General features: G+C 37.1%; 2 protein-coding genes across 3 annotated transcripts in view; one reads left to right on the plus strand and one right to left on the minus strand.

The window, feature by feature from the left end:
- The window catches only part of SPG7_2 (Paraplegin), a 33,541-nt gene extending 19,396 nt beyond the window's left edge, over positions 1-14,145 (plus strand). The window contains exons 9-12 of one of the 2 annotated variants that reach the window (XM_051213151.1): positions 1-195; positions 506-799; positions 2,837-2,931; positions 11,358-14,145. In XM_051213151.1, coding sequence (XP_051069098.1) covers positions 1-195; positions 506-799; positions 2,837-2,931; positions 11,358-11,603 — 830 coding nt within the window. In that variant the 3' untranslated portion in view covers positions 11,604-14,145. The other variant, XM_051213152.1, reaches the window with a different exon arrangement.
- On the minus strand, positions 14,002-24,184 carry NOC3L (Nucleolar complex protein 3). The gene is made up of 9 exons (XM_051213154.1): positions 23,841-24,184; positions 23,468-23,805; positions 23,167-23,434; positions 21,468-21,548; positions 21,326-21,426; positions 21,209-21,281; positions 18,711-19,190; positions 15,880-16,080; positions 14,002-14,477 (listed from the first exon to the last, which is right to left on the minus strand). The coding sequence occupies exons 4-9, from the start codon at positions 21,537-21,539 to the stop codon at positions 14,154-14,156; spliced, it is 1,251 nt and encodes a 416-aa protein (XP_051069101.1). The 5' UTR covers positions 21,540-21,548; positions 23,167-23,434; positions 23,468-23,805; positions 23,841-24,184; the 3' UTR covers positions 14,002-14,153.
- Positions 24,185-24,771: the final 587 nt, after the last annotated feature.

The raw sequence follows: 24,771 nt of genomic DNA on the forward strand, positions 1-24,771 counted from the left end.
CTAAATATCAACTTGCTCCTGATGTTGTACAAAATGAACTTGTTGAACGTTTATCAGCCTGGTGTCCCGGAATGTCTGGAGCCGATATTGCACGTCTATGCAATGAAGCTGCTTTGTCTGCTGCTCGAAGAGATGATAAAGTTGTTGGTGTTACTAAAGCTGATTTTGAAGCAGCACTTGAAAGAATAGTAGCAGGTTGTTTTTTTGCCTGTAGATATTTAATTATAGTTAGCTGTTTTAAACTTTTTTTTCCGCGGATTTCCTAACGGTTTCTTTTTTTATACTTTGTATGAAAAATGTCTAAATTCTTGCTAATAAGTTGGCTAGTTTTGTTTCTACATTTTTGAGTAATCAGTTTACCTTTTAGTGCTTATCATCGACAGATTACTATACTGTTTCAGATTTTAATAAAAACAATCTTTAATAGAAATAAGTTTATTTAGTCTAAAGAATATTACGTATAAAATAATTTTTCATGACTAATGACTTTATTCTCATTGTGTAGGCGCTGCAAAACATTCAAATCCACTTACGGTTGCTGAACGCCACATGTCTGCTGTCCATGAATCTGGTAGGGCTCTTGTAGCATGGCTTCTTTCAGATAGTGGAGTACTACCTATAAAAGTCTCAATTATACCGCGTACGGTTTCTGGTCCAGATACTGTTGGAGATCTGGGTTTTACTCAATTAATATCAGAAGAAAAATATTTACTTAATACTGATGATCTAGCTGATCGTATGTCTGTATTACTGGGTGGTAGAGCGGCTGAGCATGTTGTATACAATGCAATTTCAGATGGTTAGTTCATTTTGTGTGTTTCCCGTTAGAATACATTTTTTTCAGTGTATATCTGTTCATTGTCTGAATATTAGACACTAGTTTTTATCTTGCTAAAGCTTCAGTGTAACTTTATCACGCACGTACTATTACTAGTTAAATTCATACATCACAATGTTTATTGTGAAATTAACAATCCAATAATAGAATACTTTATTTGATCTTGTTATGTAGGTGTTCAGTAATTGCTAAGTTGAAATTTCTGATCGTCAAAGTCAATGAATAAAATGCTAATCGATAAATAAACGGGATGATATGATTTGACCAAGTGATTTGAGTCCGTGAATGGTTAGAAATCTAAGAGAGGACCACTAGACAAATGCATTTCTTAAAAGTAATAAAATAACGTGATTATATACAAAATACTGACGCAAAGTAAACATGATAGGATGTTATTAATAATTAGAAGAAATTTACTTGTAGGTCACTCATTCTCCGATTAATTAAGACGTAACTGTTAGGCTTAGTCTTTAGGCATCGTATCAAATCACTTAGTTATCAAGCACGAATTTATACACTTGACATTTAAACTATTAGTTTTATGTGATTGCTAGTAATGCTGTACAACTACAAAGTCTAATGTAAGTCGGGCGAGATACGAACTTTGAACCTGATGGTTGGAAGTCGATTGCTTTAATACCTACCTACGTTACCGATCTACATTCTGTTTAACCACCACAAACGATGTTATAGATGTTCTGGTGATTTTGACTGAGTTGATATGTTTTCACCTCACATTTACTGGGATTCGAAAATCTGGGTGTGAAATAGGATACAATTCAGACATATTTTTATAAATATAGGCACGAACAAATTAAGAAAGCGCTTTTAGGTTCCTCAAACTTAGATCATCTGCAGAGTAGGCAAGATTACCCATCTAACAACTAAGAAACGAGTAAACTGCTCAATAGTTTGCCGTTTTATTTTATGGTACTTAATTGTGGCATTTAAAAGTATAGAAAGTCCACCGCTTACTAGTATTTCGTTTTATGTATCTTCAAACCATCACTCGTATATGTCGAAGCCACTTGATGACTAATGTTGAGATCAGACTGATACTAGACAAGAATGACGTATCTGTTGATGATGTTGTGAATCTTCATCGACTGACGTGGTTGGGATGTGTATTGCGCAGACTTAATCACCTCCTATCTCGACTGACGATGTCGGCTGGTTTCGTCGACTGTTGGACTAATGTGCGTTAGTAGGTATAGACTATCTGGTCGGGGTCCTCAAAATTATCATGATCAATAGTTGTAAACGCTAAGTGACATGACATAGAATCGGTCACAGGTGGTTTCACTCTTTTTCTATATCTAGCTAGGTTCAGAGTTTCAAGATCATATTATACTTTTCCGTCCCATCAATTCACTCATATAATCTATGCTTGGTCTTTTCTACTAATACGTACTGTTACTACTGTCACTACTCTGGAACTTGTCCTGATAATTTCATCTCACTGTTCTGATATGGTACGGAAACTGGAGCCAATACATATTTGTGCCAGGTTGTATCTTACTTATGCCTGTCAGAAAATAGTTTATTCTATATTTTGACCTTCTAATGAATTGTCAATAAGTAATCGGGGGTATATTTAAGAAAAGCAGAAACTATGAATATGTGATATTAAGTTCGTAAGACATAGTCACCATACAAATCTCTTTTCAAGTGAATTCAATCATCCACATTTTATCGCAATTTGTTGTAGAAGATGGATGTATGAAATACCTCATGAATAAAGATAACCAACAGAAAAGCTGCTTGGTACCGGAGAATGATATTTATCTGTTTTTGAGTCTGGCTGTACTGTTTCTAACCTACTTAGGAAAAAAATTACAAGTACAAAACATCCATAGTTCAAAGTACACACACATACCTGATGTTTAGTAAATTTGGATGCATATTAGTTTTCATACCCTAATTTTGTTTTCGAAATTTCCCTCACATCTGTATGTACGATGAAATGTCATTTTCATATTCTATTCATTTAATATTTAGTTTCGCAAAAATACCTTCAGGAAGCTAATAAATTAGCAATGAAGCAAGTACGTAAGTTTGGAATGTCTAAGAATATTGGAAACCTCAGCTTTGACGTGAGTGTACTAACTTTGATAAAACACTTTTTCTGTTTGGTTTATAACTTACTCTAGTTTGTACTAAGATATCTGTTCATCATTTCTAACTAATAACAACCACGCCAATCAGTTTGTTACTAATTGAGCACAGACTTCAAGATATAAAATGTAAACATCTCTCAATGTTTAGGAAATGCCGTTTATTCTCTCTTCCACATCAGTGAAACGTTTGTACGTGTATCTACATGTGTATGTAAAAAAATAATTGGTTGTCACGGATATGACTTTTAGGAAGCATCTCATTCTTAACAGATCCCAGACACATAAAAGTTGAAGTTCAAACGAATCCACGTAATTCTTTGAATATTTTCCAATTCCATTAAATACTCAATGAATTATTCATTTATCTGTTCCTCTCACCGTGTTCACTTAAAACGTACATTGAATTCTGTGTTTATTTTTCTCCCAAGTCGTTAGTTTTGAGAGGTTTTCGATTATATTTATCGTTTAGATTTAATAAATAGTTGTTTTGTCAAAGCTTTCATCCAGTGTAAAAACTTGGTCGATCTACTGTAATAGCGCACCTGAAGTTATAGCTTCTCTCCTTAAAATTTCACAGCACAGTGCGGATCGAACAACAAATAGATCTGGACAACACTATTAAATTCTTATGTTACATAAAAAATGTTGAGATTCCCAATGACCTAATGGTAATACATTTTTCACGTATCTGTTTAGAAATAGATTTTTGGGCTTACGTGAGATACCTTTTGTACTGACCTATGACCTCACTAGTGTCAACGTTGCACTAAATCTGTCCCTGTGCTGTTCATATACATAATGTTGGATTAGGATACTCAGAAGTAGTCACAAAAGGAAAAGGTATCATGTTATCATTTCGACCGTATGCGCCGATGGGTTACAGCTTCTATGCAACCATGTATAAGTTTTATAATTAATTAATTAGTTTCAAGCATTTCCAAGTACTGTAAATCGTATTCTCTGATTATGATAATTAGAAGTATTCGAATTAATGTACGAACTAGAAATTCCAAAAATAGTACAATTTAAACCAGGTAGAACTATATGAGTACAAATGAACGGATTATATTTGTAGTTCGTGATCAAGTATAAAGGAATCATTAGTTCGTACAAATACCACGTCCGCCGTGGCATGGGTGAGGATCTAAATTTCTATAATCGGTTGTCCTTGTCCTTAAGTTCATTGTATGTCTGTCAGACTGTGTATTAGATAAAGACTCTTTATGATCTAGAATGCGCTCATTAGTATTAGAATTTACAGCGCGAATTGGAATAGACTCACCTGGTTCCTGGAATTGTATTCGATATACATGTCATTTGTGTATACTTAAATCGTTGATATCTAGAATTCGACTCATAAATTTCCCAACACTGTTCACCACGATTCCAGTGGCTAGTCGAAGATCATTTCCACGATAACATGTAACTTCTGCAGACTCTAAACATCTCATATTCGAACAAAGAATTCTTCCTTTTATTAGCTTTGATGGAGTCTCTTTCGTCACAGAATGTTTAGCATTTCTATATTGCAGTAGAAAAGTATCTACTCCCCTCTCCAGTTCATTAAATATTGAGGCGCTAAAAGAGTCAATAGCAGTTTTCAGTGTCCTGACAAAATTTTCCGCATGACCATTAGAACAAGGGAGCCTGGGAGCGGTGAATAGGTGCTTGTACCCTATACCATTCAATCAGGTAGTGACTGAGTCTGCAGCGAAATGAGAGCCATTATCAGCCAATAATACCATGGGAACCCCTTTCCGACTAAACACTTTTATTAATGCTCGGATTGTGAAGTCAGAATTTGGTGAAGTTGTGGAAAAAACTTCAGGCCACTTTGAAAAAGAATCAATGACTACTAGTGCATAGTATTTGCCAAGAAATGGGCCACACTTGTCTGTATGAATTCTCTGCCAGGCCTCAGACAATATTGGACATGGAGTACACTTCGAAGGCTGACTTTTCGACTTGTGACATTTTCCACAATTGTTTGCCGTACGACATATATCTGCATTTATCTCCGGCCACCAACTCCGCCTGGAGTCCCTCCGGGGGCCACTGCCGGTCCCAAGCCCGGATAAAGGAGGAGGGTTGGGCATGGGGTTAGCGACCCCATCCCGTAGAAAACTAACTCGCTAAAAAAAACGCTAACCAGAAAAAATTATTCAAACCTTTTAAACTCTGCCCTGGGAGTCAGAAGGTCTTCATTTAGAAGAACTATGACGCCTCATGATGAAAGCCGAGTTCCTTCGGAAGTCACGAGGTCGATGCCCCTTCTGACAACCAGAGCAACCATTTATCTAGGTACATGGAATGTTTGTACAATGTAGGACACGGAGAGAGCCTTCCAAATTGATGCAGAAATGAGGAGATACAACCAGGAGGTGCTTGGGATCAGTGAAACACATTGGACGCAAGTTGAACAACAACGACTAGCTTCAGGAGAGCTTCTGTTATACTCCGGCCATGAAGAAGAAAATGCCCACATACACAAGGAGTCGCATTGATGCTGTCCAAACAAGCACAAAATGCACTTATAGGATGGGAATCTCATGGACCAAGGATCATCAAAGCCTCCTTCAAAACAAAGAAAGAGCGCATTTCAATGAACATCATCCAATGCTATGCGCCTACCAACGCCTACAATGAAGACGCTAAAGATCAATTCTACTATAGGCTGCAGTCAATCATCGAGAAGTGCCCAACAAAGGACCTGACTATTCTGATGGGAGATTTCATTGCCAAGGTTGGAATGGACAACACTGGATATGAAGACATCATGGGACGACATTTGACTGGGAGAAAGGAACGAAAATAGTGAGAGATTTGCAAACCTATGTGCCTTCAATAAACTGGTCATAGGCGGCACCATATTCCCACATAAGCGCATTCACAAAAGCACATGGACTTCACCGGATCACACCACGCAAAACCAAATCGACCATATTTGCATCAACAAAAAGTTCAGGAGGACGATGGAAGACGTGCGAACCAAGAGAGGAGCTGATATAGCATCAGATCATCACTTGCTGGTCGCCAAGATGAAGTTGAAACTCAAGAAGCACTGGACAACGGGGCGGACAATATCACAAAAGTTCAATACGGCCTTTCTTCGGGATACTGACAAACTCAAAAATTTCAAGATAGTCCTCAGCAATAAGTTCCAGGCCTTTCACGATTTACTCAATGGAGAAGGAACTACTATGGAGAGCAACTGGAAGGGGCATCAAAGAGGCAATCACTTCAACATGTCATGAGGTTCTGCGCCACAAGAAGCACCATCACAAGGAATGGATCACTGTCGATACACTGGATAAGATTCAAGAAAGGAGGAGCAAACGGGCAGCAATCAATACCAGCCGAACAAGAGCAGAAAAAGCCAAGGCACAAGCTGAATACAGAGAAGTAAACAAACAAGTGAAGAGGAGCATCAGAACCGACAAACGTAAATATGTGGAAGATTTAGCAACGACGGCGGAAAAGGCTACAAGAGAAGGAAACATGACACAACTGTAGGACATAACAAAGAAACTCTCTGGAAATCACCGTAAACCAGAACGACCAGTGAAAAGCAAAAAAGGCAAGGTAATCACCAACATTGAAGAGCAACGAAACAGGTGGGTAGAACACTTCAAAGAACTGTTGAATCGACCAGCCCCACTGAACCCACCCAACATCGAAGAAGCACCCACGGACCTCCCAATCAATGTTGGCCCACCACCAATTGAAGAAATCAGCATGGCAATCAGACAAATCAAGAGTGGCAAAGCGGCAGGACCAGACAACATTCCAGCAGAGGCACTGGAAGCAGACATACCGACAACTGCAAGGATACTCCACATCCTCTTCAATAAGATTTGGGATGAGGAACAAGTACCAACAGACTGGAAAGAGGGACTTCTGATCAAAATACCGAAGAAAGGCGATCTCAGCAACTGTGATAACTACAGGGGCATCACTCTTCTCTCAATACCGGGAAAAGTCTTCAACAGGGTATTGTTAAACAGAATGAAGGACTCCGTCGACGCCCAACTTCGAGACCAACAGGCTGGATTCCGTAAGTATCGACCGCGTACAGACCAAACAGCAACTCTACGGATCATTGTGGGACAATCAATTGAATGGAATTCATCACTCTACATCAACTTCATTGACTACGAAAAAGCATTTGATAGTGTGGACAGGACAACACTATGGAAGCTTCTTCGATACAAAGGCGTGCCTCAGAAGATAGTCAATATCATACGGATATCCTACGATGGGTTAAACTGCAAAATTTTGCATGGAGGACAATTGACAGACTCGTTCGAAATAAAGACCGGTGTCAAGCAAGGTTGCTTACTCTCATCCTTTCTCTTTCTCCTGGTGATCGACTGGATCATGAAGACGTCAACATCTGAAGGGAAACACGGGATACAGTGGACATCTAGGATGCAACCGGACGATCTAGACTTCGCAGATGATCTGGTCCTTCTATCCCAAACGCAACAACAAATGCAGGAGAAGACGAACAGTGTGGCAGCAGCCTCAGCACCAGTAGGTCTCAATATGCACAAAGGGAAAAGCAAGATTCTCCGATACAACACAGCATGCACCAATGCAATCAAAATTGACGGAGACGATTCGGAAGATGTAAAAACCTTTACATATTTGGGCAGCATCATTGATGAACAGGGTGGATCTGATGCAGATGTGAAGGCGCGTATCGGCAAAGCAAGAGTAGCATATTTACAACTGAAGAACATCTGGAACTCAAAGCAACTGTCAACCAACACGAAGGTCAGGATTTTCAATACAAATGTCAAGACAGTTCTACTGTATGGGGCGGAAACCTGGAGAACTACAAAAGCCATCATCCAAAAGATACAAGTGTTTATTAACAGTTGTCTACGCAAAATACTTCGGATCTGTTGGCCGGACACTATTAGCAACAACCTGCTGTGGGAGAGAACAAACCAGATCCCAGCGGAGGAAGAAATTAAGAAGGAGCGCTGGAAGTGGATAGGACACACATTGAGGAAAGCACCCAACTGCGTCACAAGATAAGCCCTCACATGGAATCCTGAAGGCCAAAGAAAAAGAGGAAGACCAAAGAACACATTACGCCGGGAAATGGAGATAGACATGAGAAAAATGAAAAAGAATTGGATGGAATTAGAAAAGAAGGCCCAGGACAGAGTGGGTTGGAGAATGCTGGTCGGCGGCCTATGCTCCATTGGGAGTAACAGGCCTAAGTGACTAAGTAAGTAATCTCCGGCCACCAACGTGTGAGCCTTGTCAAGGACTTAATTTTCTTAACACCTAAATGTCTGCTTATAAAGATTTTCACAGGCAGATTAACGTAATGAAGGAGGGATAACAATACGATCATTTAAACACAAAATAGACAGGAAATATACGTTTCAGATTAGTATTACAACCTTTCCGCATAGCACTGAGTATATATCCAAAGCTTCCACGAGTTTCAATAATGAGATCTGGACGTCTCATCGGTAAAGGTTGCACTAACAAATAGTCTGAGGTATTAACAGGTCTATCTTGTAATGATTGTCGAGAAATGTAGTCATAGGCACTCAGGGCAATACTTCATTGTTGAACCATAGGAGCTGAGGAACGTGCTAAAGATTTTTCAGGATGATAAATGAACTTTAAAGCCTTATGATCGGTAACAATAGTGAATTTCTTCTCAAATAAATATTTATGAAGTCTTTTAACAGCCCAAAACACAGTTAATACTTCTCGGTGGTTTAGTGAATAACCTTGTTCAGCAACAGTAAGTTTGCGTGAAACACAGATAACTGGTCTACCTTCCTGCTCCAAAACTGCACCAATACCCACAGGTGATGCATCAGTAATAAGTATAAAATGTACACTAGAGGAGAAAGTTCGAAGAACAGCATCACTTTGAAGAAAATTTAGTAGACTTTGTAAGCATGACTCTTGTTCGTCACCCCATTTGAATGAATTGGATTTCAAAATATTAAATAAACAATTTGCGCGACAAGAAAAATTTGTAACAAAACGGGAATAGTATTGAAGAGCATCCACTAGTGAACGTAGTTCTGTAAGATTTTTTTGGAGACGGTGCATGTCAGTGGAGCTAGTCATTTCATATCTGGTCTAAAACCATTACCATCAACTAGGTATCCAAGACATTCGAGACTAGATACACAAAATGAACACTTATTTGGATTCACTGTAATATTCTTCTCAATTAAACGATGCAATAAAGCAATAAGTCTCTGGTCATGAACCACCTCATCAGAATCATGAGCAATGACATCATCTTGATAAAATCCAACATCTTCAAGATTACTAACTTCATTATACATCAATTCCTGAAATGTGGTTGGAGAACAACTCAGACCAAATGGAAGGAAGTTGTATTTGAACAGGCCAAAAAGAGTATTAGTTGTTGTCAAAGTAGATGAAAATTGATCTAAAGGGGTTTGAAAATAAGCATCTTTTAAGTTAACTTTCAAGAATACCTTAAAACCATGAAGTCTATTAAGAATATTTTCAGCTTTCACCGTTGTGCATATTTACTTCAACAAACGGGAGTTCAATGTAATCAATAGTTACCACATATTATAGGGGTACGAATAATTCAATGTCCACTTCAAAGTACCACTTCTCAAAGACGATAAGGAATTATTCGTATTTTTAAGACAAACTGGATCACTCTGTACTTGAATTTCTATGTGCTGAATTCTCATCCCTCCACTGCACCTAGCACACGCAGCTATTAAATCTTTAAGTAAAGCGATAGAATCTTCTTTAGAAACTAATAAAAAACTCCATTTTAAGCCTTTTCAAACCCAGTAATGAGGGTCCTGTTTCACTAACTAAAAACTCACAAGGCATTATGAGGAATTATCATTTCTAATCAGCAATTCACACATCCTCGTATGGGTAGTTTTTGTCCAGTAAATCCCAATACTAAGACTTCAGTGGGTCATACTACAACGTTAGAATCTAAAATTTTCAAGTTCTTGAATAAAATTTTAGACTCATTACTGCCTGTGTCAGCACTAAAGTCATGAAATGAACCATGTGATGTACATAATAATGTCTTCTGAATATGGACATTACCTTTCGAAATCATGGATAGAGATAAATGATGATTAGAAACACTCAACTGAATAAAATCAGAATTATAGGGTTTATCATCACTAGTGGCAAAGTGAACAGTAGCTTTACAGACCGACATGATGTGTTCCATTTTACCACACATAAAGCATTTGGCATGACGAAAGACACATGGATTACGTAAGTGAAATTTACAACAGGATAAACATCTACCAAACCTGTGCTCATCTGCTTTGTAATTGAATGTTAAATCACTTTTCATATTTCTATGAGAATGGGAACCATTATTAAGCAAATGCGAGTTCGAGTGTTGCTGAGAATGTAGTTCATCACGATGATTAAGCAAAGTACTAGAAATTTTCACTGACTACAAATCAACCTCATTCACTGTTTAGATTTCTTGGGATGAACTTTTGCGCTGCTGAATTAATTCCCTTCCTTAATTCGGAATATTTATACTAGCAATCAACCGATCACGAAACTGTTTCCAATCGGTTTTCGAAATTGCGCTTCGCGACCTGTTTCTACAGTTCAAGTATAAGACCTTAACTTTCTGATCATTTTATAAAACTTCGATGTCTCTACATTTATAGCTAGTACACTGCACATGACTATGTGATAATTCTCTGAGTGATTTATACGACAATGAAATTAGTTTTTGTGGAGAAGTCAGATTCTTCAGCAGGTTATAATCTTCTTTGCCCAAGAACGTCAGGAATTAGGCTGTGAATTTATCATCTTTAATACGTTTTCTAGTCATGCACCAGATCTTGAAGCGCTATATGTGGTTCTCAAAGTCATCCTTACTTAGGTTAATATCCAACTGTCCGAAATTTGACTCCATCGCGACGCCAATATGATAAATAAGTGTTCGGATTAATGTACTAAGAATTCCCTAAATAGTACACTTTAAGGCAGACAGCATTATATGAGCACAATGAACGTATTATATTTGTAATTCGTAATTAGCGGGAAATCAAGTACAAAGGAATCATCCGTTCGTACAAATACTACAGTGAACGAGTTTTTTTAGTCAGACCCACCTCTTTTATCCGATACTTGGAGTTAAATAGATCATAATGAAGCCAGGCATTTATCATATGTGTTAGGCTATCTGTTTAGATTGTAATTATGGCTTAGAGTAAATAGGACTTGTCTGACAATTTTTCTATTGACACCATCGCCGTCGTAGACAGTGGATTGAAATTAGTAACAAAGTTATTTAAGTCAGGTTGTCTGAAACTACAGACAAGTTTCATGCTCCTGCACATTTATTATGTAAGATTGCTCAGTAATCATTTTCATTTACATTTTAGGAGTCATCCAGTGGACTGTCCTCTCTGAAACCGTTCTGTCAAAAAACGGAAGCCATCATGGAAATAGAAGCCAATCAACTTTTATCTTCAGCATTTTCGCGTTCTGTAAAAATGTTGGAAGAAAATAAGGACAATCTGTTAGCACTTGTTGATGCTCTTTTAAAGAACGAAGTTCTCAGTTACGATGACCTGACGAAAATTTTAGGTGATAACAAACGTTCAACAAAAATTAAACCTCGTTTATAATGTAATTTCGTTTAAATTCCTTCAACTTCTTGTGTATATAAGCATTGTATCAACCCTATTCTTATGTAACTGTTATTCATTGATTCGGATAATTGGTTGTAAATAGTGGTTATCAAACTTCACATCTACTGAGGTAGTTCTTAAGATATTCCAATATCTTCACACTGCTTAATCAATTAGTCAGCAGTTATGGCGCTTGACTTTCAGCTAGTAAGTCTCAGGCTCAAACCCCGTTCCACTAACTTGGGTTTGGGTAACCGAGTAATTCCAATAATCTTTACACTGGAATTGTGACTCGAAGCCGAGTAAGCTAACATGTACTCGGTAAATAAATTGAGTGAATGACTAGCGAATTGTTTTTGATATGTTTTAGTCTAGTGTCAAAAGCTTTAGCGATACAAGTTGGTTTTGAAAACCATACATGTACTCAGTCAACAGCTTTATGTTTATGAGATGATAGGAGAACAGCATATCCCAAGTCAGATGTTACACGTGGTTTTTGTTTTGGAAATTTAGGATTACAAGCAGGGATATTACTGCACACTTGTTCATTGAATCAATTTGTAACGTACAGTCTACCAGTTGCTGTAATATCACGTCGATTGCATTCTAAAAAAACTACAAATTGCAAAAGATGGATTTGGTAAACTGCTGAAACTGGGCCATTTTGCAGTCTAAATCCTCTTTGTTGGATATGATTCTTTGGAAGGATTTGGCTATCCGCTGACTACCACGTACTTACAATCAAATGTTTGCGGACCGAAATCTTGTGCAGCAAACTACAAGTTTTCAAAATTAATGTTGCAGAAGAACCTCGCTTTATTGAACAGATAGTTCAGAATTCGCCCTCTTATGTATATATTGACTATTTGGTCGTGAACAGAGCAACAGCTGATGATCATTTACATCTCCGTACCACGATCATTAAGAACCATTTTCAACAAGCCGTATGGCCTTTCACATCCCGGTATTCGCGCGATTTACGTTCGTAAGAGTTATGTACGTGTAGCTACATATGAATCGTGACGTTCCACAGCAGGCGTAGACTTATTTGAAGTGTCAAAAATGAAATGATACAGTTACTCCTACAGGCAAGTTTATGGAACCAGATAATGTATTTGAACACATCCACATAAGCAAGAGTCGTTACCTACATTAGATAGTCTCACGAATTAAATGACATGTAGAGACTTAATATGTGGTCATTAGCAGTACCCCTAAAAGATAGATCAGTCAAAGTATTTGCGAGAACTATTATCTACCATCTTTGAAGTAGTTTTTGCTAATTACTGTGGGTAGAAGTGGACAAAGCAAAAGCCACCTCTTTTAACAGATGAAGGATGCATTTATTTTCACATCGTTTGATTGTATCTTTCCGTTGATGTTTAGATCTTTAATTGAACAACCACTTATTGGCATACGTGCTTCCTGTGCGAATTGCCTCAATATTACCTTAGGTCACAAGCATTATAAGCAAGAATGAATGGTAGCTAGTAGTGGAATCCAGGACGTAGGTCTTTTTTTATCCGGGACTCTTCAGTTGGATGTATCTGCATATCAGAGTCGATATTAACTCCGCGACTGAAACTCATTACCCTTCACTTCCAACGTTATCGTATTATCCATTTAGCTACCGAGTCCAGACAGCCACTAGCTTGTGCTAAGTGAACAATGCGATAGCATTTTTGGCGAACGGTACTGGGTTGGAGTCCCGGAATGAACATCAAATCTAGCATGCAGGTACATCTAGTTGACGAATCCCAAACAGGAAGAAATGCGCGTCCTGGATTCCACTGCTAGCCACCATCCATCTTTGCCCATAGCCGAAGGATCTGTCAGGGCGTTATCACAGTACCGATATGAATTGAAAGGAGTCGCCTCTCAAACTATATCGGCTAGTATTCTAAAGTTAGTTGGTTAGTAGAATTTTGCATAAACGCATTGCTTCAGGTTTTCACTTCTACAACAGCATATCTTGTACAAACTTTACAGGACAGGATTACAAGCAGAAAAGTAAAATAAATAGGATTATAGGGAATTTGGATAGTTGTAAAAGACTATATGGTTGGTTGTCAGGATTTTATGGTTTACTGTTGGTTATTGTCTCTATTTCGATGTGCTCATGTGGTGTATGCTACTTATGTTGACATAAGTAGTATATGACACCAGTCAGAAGTGGAATGCCTGGAGGCAGGTTGTAAAGATAGAATCGAAGAGAACGGGGACTGAGAGTAATAAAGTTTGAGACAATTAATAGGATATTTTCAGATGAAGTATTTTGTGTATGGTTCTTATATTTTACTAAGATACTCTTTAATTTTGTTTTAAAATACAACTGGTTGTCCCCCAACTGTTTCCGTCCACTACGCTTATACTATACGCTATAAAAATGTTTAAATACCAGCCTGTTATTTTGTGTTTATTTTTGTCAAGTAAAATTGATTCACATTTTATGGTAATTTTATTGTGTATATGAAAAAGTAGGAGTTATTCAAGCGTCATCTAGTACGCTTAACTTTACAGGAATACTAGCTTAATTTAAATAAAATATTATAATGACTTCATTTTCTTTGCTGGTGGCTCAACATCTGAAGTTAGATCATATTCTGATAAATATTTTATGAATGAATCCGATAACTGGAAATCGGAAGTGTTTATTTGTTTTGTGGATTGTATTTCAGGAACGCTAATGTCTTTCTCGATAAGCGTCTTTAATTCAATACGGAGATCATCAGATGACAGATGCGTTAGATGGTCTAAAGAAACTTGTCTCCCATCGATATGTAGCATGTACTGTTTTGTCGAAGTAACTCCTATCCCCCCAACACAAACATCGTTTCCCCATTGCATAATTAAATTAGCTAGTTGATTTACCTATAAAAAAGTATTTTGAAAGACAATGAACCAGAAGAATATGAAATAATACATGACATGCCATAAGTTTTAAGAATAAATAACAAACTTCTTGTTGGGATATTCAGAAAAATATCCCAAAAATTATTCTGTTAAGTCTAATGCTATCCTTGGACTTCAGATGGTATCATTTTCCTATTGGTCAATATTTATTTCACGTATCATTTTCCTACTGGTCAATACTTATTTCACGTGTAATTTTCCTGTTGGCCAAATGTTATTTTCTATTTTATGGTACGATGTGGTCTGCTTGATTGGTATATAAACAGAGTATGTTTGAAATATAATGATTCATATCGTAGAGGCTGAGACTTGTGTTCTGTACTTATCTGGCTGGGCTAAGCGGAAAGCAGGGCCAATCAGAACCCTAGACTGCTCGCACGTGTTTACGCGTCATTGTTCCGATCGATAAGTCACCGCTCTCTAATCGGCGGTCACAAGTTATAACACTTCTCGAACACCATTCAAAATGTTTAGCGTTTGTTACTATCATTACTACTACGATGATCTTGACTCCTTTGCTACTCATTACGTTGATTTCATTTCGTCGTATTGATGCAGTGGGACAACTAGAGCTAAGGCACATTTGTACTAGAATCTACTTTGATTATAATTGACTAACTGTTATGAAATGATAAGGAAATTCCAAAGACCATTCAAAATTAACAAAGTAAAATAACTACAGGTCATAATCTGTTTAGCAGTTTTATATATATTGACTACTTCGTTGGTAGATTTCAATCGAGCAAATGATCGTGGGAATGCAGCGTGGTATTAATCCGTAAGAAAATCGACTAAGTCGAACTAAAAGTTACGTATGAATTAGGGCTCTTAAATAACCCCGTAGTAGAAAGTACAATTTTTTTAAAGGTAGACTGGGTTTTCGAATTCACTTATTATTTATACAGAACATTTGGAAATTTTGGTCAAGCATGAATGGATGACAACTGCTCACTAGATCCGAAATCAGGGTCAATAGTTTAAGTACTTTATCAAATGATAGTGTGGTCGAATACTATTTAAAAAACCTAAGTGTAATTCAGTAAGTTTGGTGTATATACATGATATATATGCTAAATAAACAACACTACCATTTTAGATTGAAATCTACCGAACAATTTGACTCTGTGGATTTGGTTATATCTGTTCCATAGGAAGCTATCGTGACATAAAGACTACATTGTTTTTCCATGCTAAAAGGGGATTTAAAATTTTATTTAGTCCTCATTTTGAAATAATAACCGAGAGACTGACAATTCAGCTCTAGTAGATTTATTAATCACCGAACTGTGAATTCATTAGGATAATATATGTAACAGCCAAATAATATGACTGAAAATACTGTTTAAACAAAACTTCTTACCACGGGATCAGAATGCTTTTTTAATAGAAGTAGGTCCCATAAACATGCGCTGGCAGGAAAGCATAATTCTGGATCATTTAAATCTGGTTTATAGTTACTGCATATTTCTGGATCACAGTCGAATAGAATTTCACAACGCGGAAAAAGACGAAGAAGATGGAAAAGCTTGATAAGCAAGGAACTGGAGCAGTATGGATCTGACTGAAGTTGAAAAAGGTTTTTTTTAATTGATTCGATTATTACTCGAAGTTGTGCACTAATATTCAAATGATACAATTTTTTAATGGACTGAAGTATACATCAAAATGCAAACTTTTTGAAAGAAGCTACCAGAAAACACTTTGATCAGATTCACAGAATTTGAACCAGTATTTTAGCTACGACTAGATCAATGTTTTAGTAGTTATATCGTTTGACCAGTTGCTGAACTGTAGACTACAGTTTCGCCTCTGTAGTTTTAAACTGAAAGTATTAACCTTTATGTGATGTTTATGTTACCTAATAATTCATCTGTACATTATTCCACACCTGATTTAAATTACAAAATATAAAACCTTCCGATGTGCACAGTATTTTCTCTGGCTTACTGGTTCATACATGATTGCGAGAATACAAATTAAAAAGTCCTGGGAATTACCAGTTAGCATATCGACTCGACTACTAATTATCATACTTTACCTGATTATGAGTGGAGCTAGAATATGACGTTTCGGTTTTACATTCCCAGGAATCTATTGTTATGCCATGTTGTTAAAATTCCTCTTAGTTTCCAAATATGTTGATTTTCTAATTGTTTATTAAATTGTACGTAGCTAAGGAGCGTACAATGAATTGAAAGCACACTGTATATTTGTTTCACTTCACTTGGTTAATTACAGTTTTTGAACAGTGACTAACTTTCATTAAATCGGGAAAGTACCAATTTACTCATTCTATTCATGGTATTATTATTACTATTATCATTATTATTAATTGCTTCATTCAATATTATGTTTGGTGCAACGTGGAATTATCAAAACAAAGTACTTCAACAGGTTTCTCTTACAAAAAAACATACATGTATACAAAACTGGTCACTGCTTCTCACTAGAACTCCAGGATATACATCTTGAAGCCAGTCACTAGTGAGCGTATGTTGATTATTATCAGAAGGGGGTTTTGTGGAGATTTTAGTTATTCCAATAGTTCGAATCCCGCGATGCGGGATCGTGGATGCGCACTGCTGAGGAGTCCCACAATAGGACGAAGCGGCCGTCCAGTGCTTCCAGGTTTTCCATGGTGGTCTAGCTTGAGCATCTGGGCTACCTGTTCCTGTCATCTAGATATTTCAACAAGTTATCTACTTTTGTTTGTTTTAATATATCATTATGTCTATTAATCGCATAACCCATCCTAGTGCATTTCTGAAAACTGTACAACTTTTCGTTGCAAAGTTACAAAAAGCCCAATAAGAGATAATGTGGTCGCTGGCAATATGCAGCAAAAAGAATATACACTATTCAAATGTTCATTTACTGGACTGCTAACATCTAACTGGGTATCACTCAATATTTATCGTCAGGATCGACCAAGAAGAAACGGAAACTTGTTGAAATACTTTGTGCTGAGAATTCTATATTGTACTGAAAATATAATATTGAATAAAGCTTATAATAATAATAATTAATAATTGACTCATGATTTCAACTAATGTATACATAAATTAAGTTAATAAGCTAACTAGAATTAAATGAAATATTTTTTAAAAAGATTAGAATCTGTGCAATTTTTTAATTAAAAATATGTTTAAGAATACAAGTCCTAGTCGACTAGATCAGCTCTAACAACCTGTCCGTAACATAGTATATTTGCTAGATAAAATATTGTAGAGCTTTTATATTTTTGCTTGCGTGCATGGATTCTAATGTATTGGTGCCTCGTTTTACCAGAGAATATACATGGAAAAAGATATGAATGAAGTGGATGGTTAACATCTGACAACACCTGTCAGGAATTTGCAAGATGTTAAATGTTTATCTACAACCAGATTAATAATGACCTCAAAAGATTCACTACACACCTTACTGATTGCTCAGCTGATGATAGTATTTAGAATATTTGCTGAAAATCTATTCTTGTCGCTACTGTTAGTGATAGGATCTCAATGATTTTTAGGACGAAATTTCCGATTTCTAAAACAAATAAAAAGAATACTGATTGATGTTTGAGATGCAGTGACACGATGTAGCTGAATGATTGCTATTCACGATACCGTATTATTGATCCAAACCTCCGAGTGATTTAAAACCAGAGATAAGACCACCAGCTAGAATACACCAATTATGTAGTAAAATAACATGCTTATGTACAAAAGATTACCACAAAATAAGCCTGGTAAATTGTCGTAGATGACCAGAGAAAATCGACTTATAGCCCATTCAGTCTTTAATCAGCCAAGACCTGGTCATTAGGTATAATTGTTGAGGATCGTAACAAACAAGAAGGAATAAAGTGAATATTATGCAGAATTCGAAAACAAATACACACTTGTGTTCAAGACTCCGAGTCGCACTTAGTGTGATTGTTAAATATGCTATCTGGTTGCTGTGAGCGAAGTAGTATATCAATACCTTAATAAAAAAGTTTACAGGTTGGATAACAGGTTTTATTTTAGTATTAAATTCCCAATAATGTCGTTTAATTTCGTTAGCATACATTTTTTCGGTAAATATTTGATATTAGACCCAGGCTTATTCTCTCTATATAGTTAACCACGCTAAAAATTTTGCTCTAAATAGATACGTTATATAAATATTAAGACATTGTGAATATATAAATAATTCCAGACTTACTACTGCCAAAGCTGCGCTAGATAAACGCTTCGAGAATGCGAGGATTCGGTTGGTTGAAACCTCATGTTTTCTTCTCACAAGAAGTATATTTAAACAAGATATAAGGGTATCTGAGATATGTTCCATTTCGTACGCACTAATCCTATTGCTTATACTGGCAGTAACAGAAGTGGTTTCATCTGGACATGTAGTTTTATTCGAACTTTCGGTGATTTTAGATCGTTGCACAAGATTGGCAGCAGCTTGTGCAGCTGGGGTATTCGAGCGATCATAGGCTTTGATTATGGAAGGTAAGTGAGAAACTGCATTGTCACTCTCTGTTATATCACTCACACCGACGCCCACGATGCGTCCCAGGATAGTGTATAAATGATTACAAAATGCAGTAGGATCTGTAGTGAGAACATCAGACGCATCAGATGACGATATGATAGACAAAGCTGTATGTACACAATGTAGACCATCCACAATGCTGGTTGACTGTAAAAGGAAGTGATAATACACGTACATAGTAGAAAATCGGAACAAAAAAGCAGTTATCTGAATATGTTGTGGATGAACGAAGATGCTAACTATAACTTGGTTTAGTAGCATATGAGCGTATTTGGATGCTATAGACATTAAACCAACGGCTTTGTGAGCAACTAAAAAAGATGGGTTTTCGTCATAGAGATTTTAGTCCTATATGCTGCATTTTTGCATATTTATCTTTAGTAAGTTTATTCTACATTTAGAAGACTTTACTCAAATGTGGTTTCGAAAATCACGCTCTTTTAAATACTTGTTTGCCGAAATAGAAGATAAAACCTGTTAGACAGGTTTACCATCTTTTCGTTTGATTAAATCTGGTTATTAAGGTGTCTGTCGCTTTACAGAAATGCTGACAGGCTTTTGTCGACTTGTGACACCTATAGTGAAAGTGATATATGTTTATATCTATCAAAAATTAGTTTGATATAAAAGTAGTCCTAAAGTATGGCTTAAAGGTAATGAAACAATTTGATGAGTGAAATGTTGATAAGTTTTATGTGCAAATTTGATGATATTTTGTTTTTGTGAACAGAAAAAATTGTTTACGCTATATCGACTGTTTTTTGGTTTTATCGAGTCTTCCACTTTTAAACTACTAATATCGTTATTAGTACTATCCCAGTTGGGAGCCATACATTGTCGTATCGTAAATTATATGACCTTGCGTGTCGTTAGAGGTATGAGGATGGTTGTCATTGTCAGTTGCCCACATCATGGAAGGGTAGTTCTTCTCTAGAGACTTAAAAAGGATGACGTCTTACTGTGCGATAATACCTAAGCCATGCAACCAGCACTTAATCAGTTGGCAATTAGTGTCCGTAGGTATGGTATTTGCACCTTCGAAGTGCAAAGTACTTTTACAAGACTGATAGCACTCTGACCCTGCACTCACCCTGGGTAGTGAGCAAATAGAAGTAGTCGAGAAGTTCGTGTATCTGGGTAGCTGCATAAGTGCTGGTGGGGGTGTGAGTGATGAGATCAATTCACGTACAGTGCAAGGCAGAGAGCCTCATGCCAATCTGAGCCATCTTTGGCGCCTTCGTGATGTTTGTCTGGCTGTAAAATGTTAGATCTACAACACGTCAGTGAGAGCAGTTTTGCTCTATGCTTGTGAAACCTGGCCTCTTCGAGTTGAGGATGTTAGACGACTCTCTGTGTTTGACCATCATTGTCTCCGAAGGATTGCTGACATCCAGTAGCAGCACCATGCCAGTAATGCAGAGGTTTAGCATCGTGTGTTCGAGCACAGCGGCGATAATTGAATTGTTTGAAACATCCGCTTCGGTGGTTTGGAAATGCCCTACGAATGTCGTCCCAGAGAATTCCACATCGCGCATTATTTGCGGATACCGGGACTGGTTGGAAAAAGCGGAGACGTGGTCATTGTATGACATGGTATCGTAGTATGGAAGAAAGTTATACAGGACTGGCTTTTTGGTCCTTCACGACTCCCTAGTTAGAGTCCTAGGGATGGTGCAACACAGTCGCTAGAGACAATGTCAGATATGGTTCAGAGTAGAAGCGAATGGCGACCCTGCTGTAACTTTATTTTACTTCATAAAAAATGGAAGTAACTTCTTTAACTGGAAGAATTCTTTCTGGTTGTACCTTTACTAACTGAACTGCTCCTCCCATTATTATTTCACTCTCATACACTAATTTCTGTTTGTTGTTGCTCTCTTTATTATGCTCACTTTACATTCACTATCTCTTCACTTCATTGTTATTGTGTGGTGAATATGTATTTATACATAATGAAGCTGTTATTTTTCAAGGTGGCCTCATTGAGTTGATACTTTAATTTAATGAACAAGTCAGAAATGTTTTGCGGTTGTCTGTTGACTTACGAAGCATGATCAATGGACAAACAAACAGGTTATCACACTAAGTTAACCAAGGCTGTTTCATTACATACGTGTTTCACAAAATTTGAAATTAATTTCTAGTAACAAAAAGACAGTACTTACTTTTTTTGCTACCATTCCATTTAGAACAGACATAAGATTGTCTACATACTGTGTGTTGATTAACTTGGCGTATCTGAAAAATGGTGGATATACTACGTAAAGTTAAAAAGAAATTACTTAGATAATCCTTTAAAAATGGCAGACAAAAGTTCAGAGTCAGATGTTGTCTTCAAAATTTTGAAGAAAACAAACAGTACTTCATTCATAACCAAGGTGTTCTAACATTCGAAAATAATATCATGAAGGAAATCACATTTACCATTTTCAGACGTTTTTCTCTTGTTTGAAGGGACTGGGTTTCAGCCATTTCCTTCTGAAGTTTGCGCTCCATTTTGGACTCCTAAGAAATGAAAATGATATGTGAAATAGTATTTTTAGAAAACTATTTACAAAGCAAGTTACCAGTTTTGGTTGCAACAAATTTGTTTGCAGTATCAATAAGTAGACGCAGAAGAAAGCGACCGAATATCGATTAGTGTTGTAGGGTATAAAAATCGTATTTCCTGTATATCTCTTCATTTGGTAATGATTAATCGACAAGGAATCAAACACCTACGTCACCTATGGTGAGGGCGAGATATTCGTATATGAATTAAGGGACGAGTATACTGCCCAGTAGTTCGTTCTACTTTACGGCTGCGAAACGTGGCCATTAAGAGTAGAGGATACTCGTAGGCTACTGTTATTTGATTACAGGTGTCTTAGAAATATTGCTCGCATCTGTTGGGACCACCGGGCAAGTAATAGTGAGGTTACACGCAGGGCATTACGGAATGATAGTAAATCAGTTGGTGAGGTTGTAAATTTTCATCGACTGAGATGGTTGGACCATGTGTTACGTACGCCTGAACACCGATTACCATGACGCGCAATGCTGACTAGTGTTGGGATGGTTGGAAGGAAGTTACAGGTGGCCATACCAAAACGTGGCATCAGTCACTGAAGTCACGAACTTCTGGTGTGAGCCATGTTGGTAGATGCAGACTACTTGGTTGGGGCCCGTGTAACTATCGTAACCAATTATTAGAGGCTCTGAGTGACATGGCTAAGAATCGATCACAATGGTGTAAGTGTATACACCCCTTGTCTCTCCTTAAACCGTGGGATTAAAATTGCTTTGTGCCTTTCTTTCTACGAACTAATTCTTGCTTCCTGTATTATATTCTTATACACAATATTTCTTTTACACATTACTACTATTGAAGTAACTACTTCTATGAACTCGGTGTTCATCTTGTTGTGCTATTAAGATATGGCAACTTGGACCGGTGCATATACGTGCCTGGTTCTACGTTGTAGCTGACTGACTGACATTGTGTAAGGACATTTAGAGAACTTTAAAGCAAGTAATACTGTAACACCAATTGTTGGGAATTAATATAAACCAATAAGCAGGTACATAAAGGGAAATACAAATAAGTGTTGTTATTGATACACATGTTTACTCATCTGTCCAGACCAGTTAGTCATCAAAAACGTGAGAGCAAGCACAACAGGAAGAAAGCAACATGAAATTCGTAGATGCCAAAATAATTGTATCGATGATAGCAAGGGGGCTTTATGCAATACAATATAAAAACGATGTTTGTAATCGATGACTAGAAAATTAATTATTATAAATCAATATCTCAAAGAAAATAAGGAATGAATGGATTTAGGCTACTGACAACGACTTAAAGATATCATCCAAGTTCTCATACCCTAGTCAGAACCGTTTTGAGTTGCTTCACTTGATGAGACTTAATTCAGTTGGGCTTTAGAAATCGGTTAGTGACACTAGCTCTATGTGTGGATGAAAACCGAACATATAAATATGTACTTGATAAGTAAATCACCATGTTTTTGCTAAGAACATAGTACCCACTGTGTACTTAATTTAAGAGTTACGCTGAAATACTGAGGCTAACAATGACAAACTTTGATGTATTTTGACACAATGAAAAATGTTAAGCACTAACCTTTCTTTCACGCCGTGAACGTAGACGCCTATCGAGCTTAGGCTTTCCTTCCTCTTCATGGCGTTCGACCTCTGTAATAGAGACACAGGACAAAGCCTTGATGACGGAGACTCCAACTTTATAAGACTTTGACCGACAAAAGCGATGAATGGTACGACAGATCTTTTAAAGTCAACTGAAAAAAATTGAATAGTACCGTTAGAGTAACGTCTCGATCAGCATCGTTTTCAAACATGTTATTCAGAGTCTTTATTATCAGTGAAGAAACCTGTAAATGGTTAAATAACGTTTCGTTTATCACCTGCGTCCTTGTAATGTTGAGGTAAGGGGGTAAAACTTCTATTAACTCTTTGCTGTAGTTGAAGTCTGGATGACTTTCTAAGAGCTGACAGACGCACCTTATGGCAGTTAGCTTTTCGTTCTGCAAAACGTCACTAAAAAATTGCAAGACTACTTCATTCCAATCCAATTTTGAGTATATTTTCAAACGAGGAGACTTCATGTCCAAACACTTGTCTGGAAATAATTGTATTTAATGCGATTACCTCTTAGGATAACTCTGAGCAATTCAGTATACTTCCGGTAGTTTAGAAGTAAGTGTTCCTCATAATACCATATTTTCCTAGTTTCTTTTTTAGTCTGCAGAAAAACATAATCGCTGTGCGTTTAGTTACCGGTTGTGACTTTTCTTTCTCAGTAGCAGGTCGTATGCGGTAAGCAGGTAGCACGTCCCTGAAAACGACACACAAAGAGGCAATAACCAAAGCCCTAATTTGTCTGAGTTTTCGGAAATGTTCAGATTCAAAAGTCTTTATAATGTCTCTAAGTAAGTTCATCTTGAGAGATAAATGAGAATATACATGTTACATTTTCCTCCGGAGATTTTAAGATGTTTTCACACTTGATAGCGATTGAGTGTTTAATATCTGATATTACGCTCCTCGTCGATAACAGCTGCTGCACACCCGACAACTTATCGCCTGCAGTCATGCTAAGGACGACCTTCAACTTTAATTGTGACTCTAAAGGTACAGACGGTTGAAATTGATGTGCACAACAAATATATCTAAAATAGGATAAAGCATGGACACAGTGAGGAAAAAGTAGACATCAAGAGACATGATGAAGAAATGATGAGTATCTTTGCAGATATACACATTCAACTCTTTAATTTAGCCCTAAAACTGATAAACTTCGGAGAATTACCTTGTGGTGACCTACTTTTATCAAGAGAACGCGTTTGATTTGATGGAAACAGTTATTGTTATAACCAATTGCACCAGTGATTGTTTTACTGTACTCGTTTGTTTAACTGTACCAAAATATATACATTCTTCCTTTGATTGTGACCTTGCACGAATTCAGTTACGCTCAGTAACCCCACATGTAACCCGACACGATCTCGGTATTCTTTCGATACGACGAGATTGCTAACGAATACATCTCGACTACAGCCATCAACTGCCTTCTGATATTTAGCTTACGAGGGATCGTATCGGTTAACTGGCACGTAGCCTTCCTGTAGTGGTGATCATAGTCAACCGCGACTCAACGGCACACTACAATTAGTGAGCTAAATCTAGGGGCACGTCTCAACCTCTGGTC

Source organism: Schistosoma haematobium, chromosome 3, assembly GCF_000699445.3.
Source record: "Schistosoma haematobium chromosome 3, whole genome shotgun sequence".
In the NCBI taxonomy this organism is placed as follows: domain Eukaryota; kingdom Metazoa; phylum Platyhelminthes; class Trematoda; order Strigeidida; family Schistosomatidae; genus Schistosoma; species Schistosoma haematobium.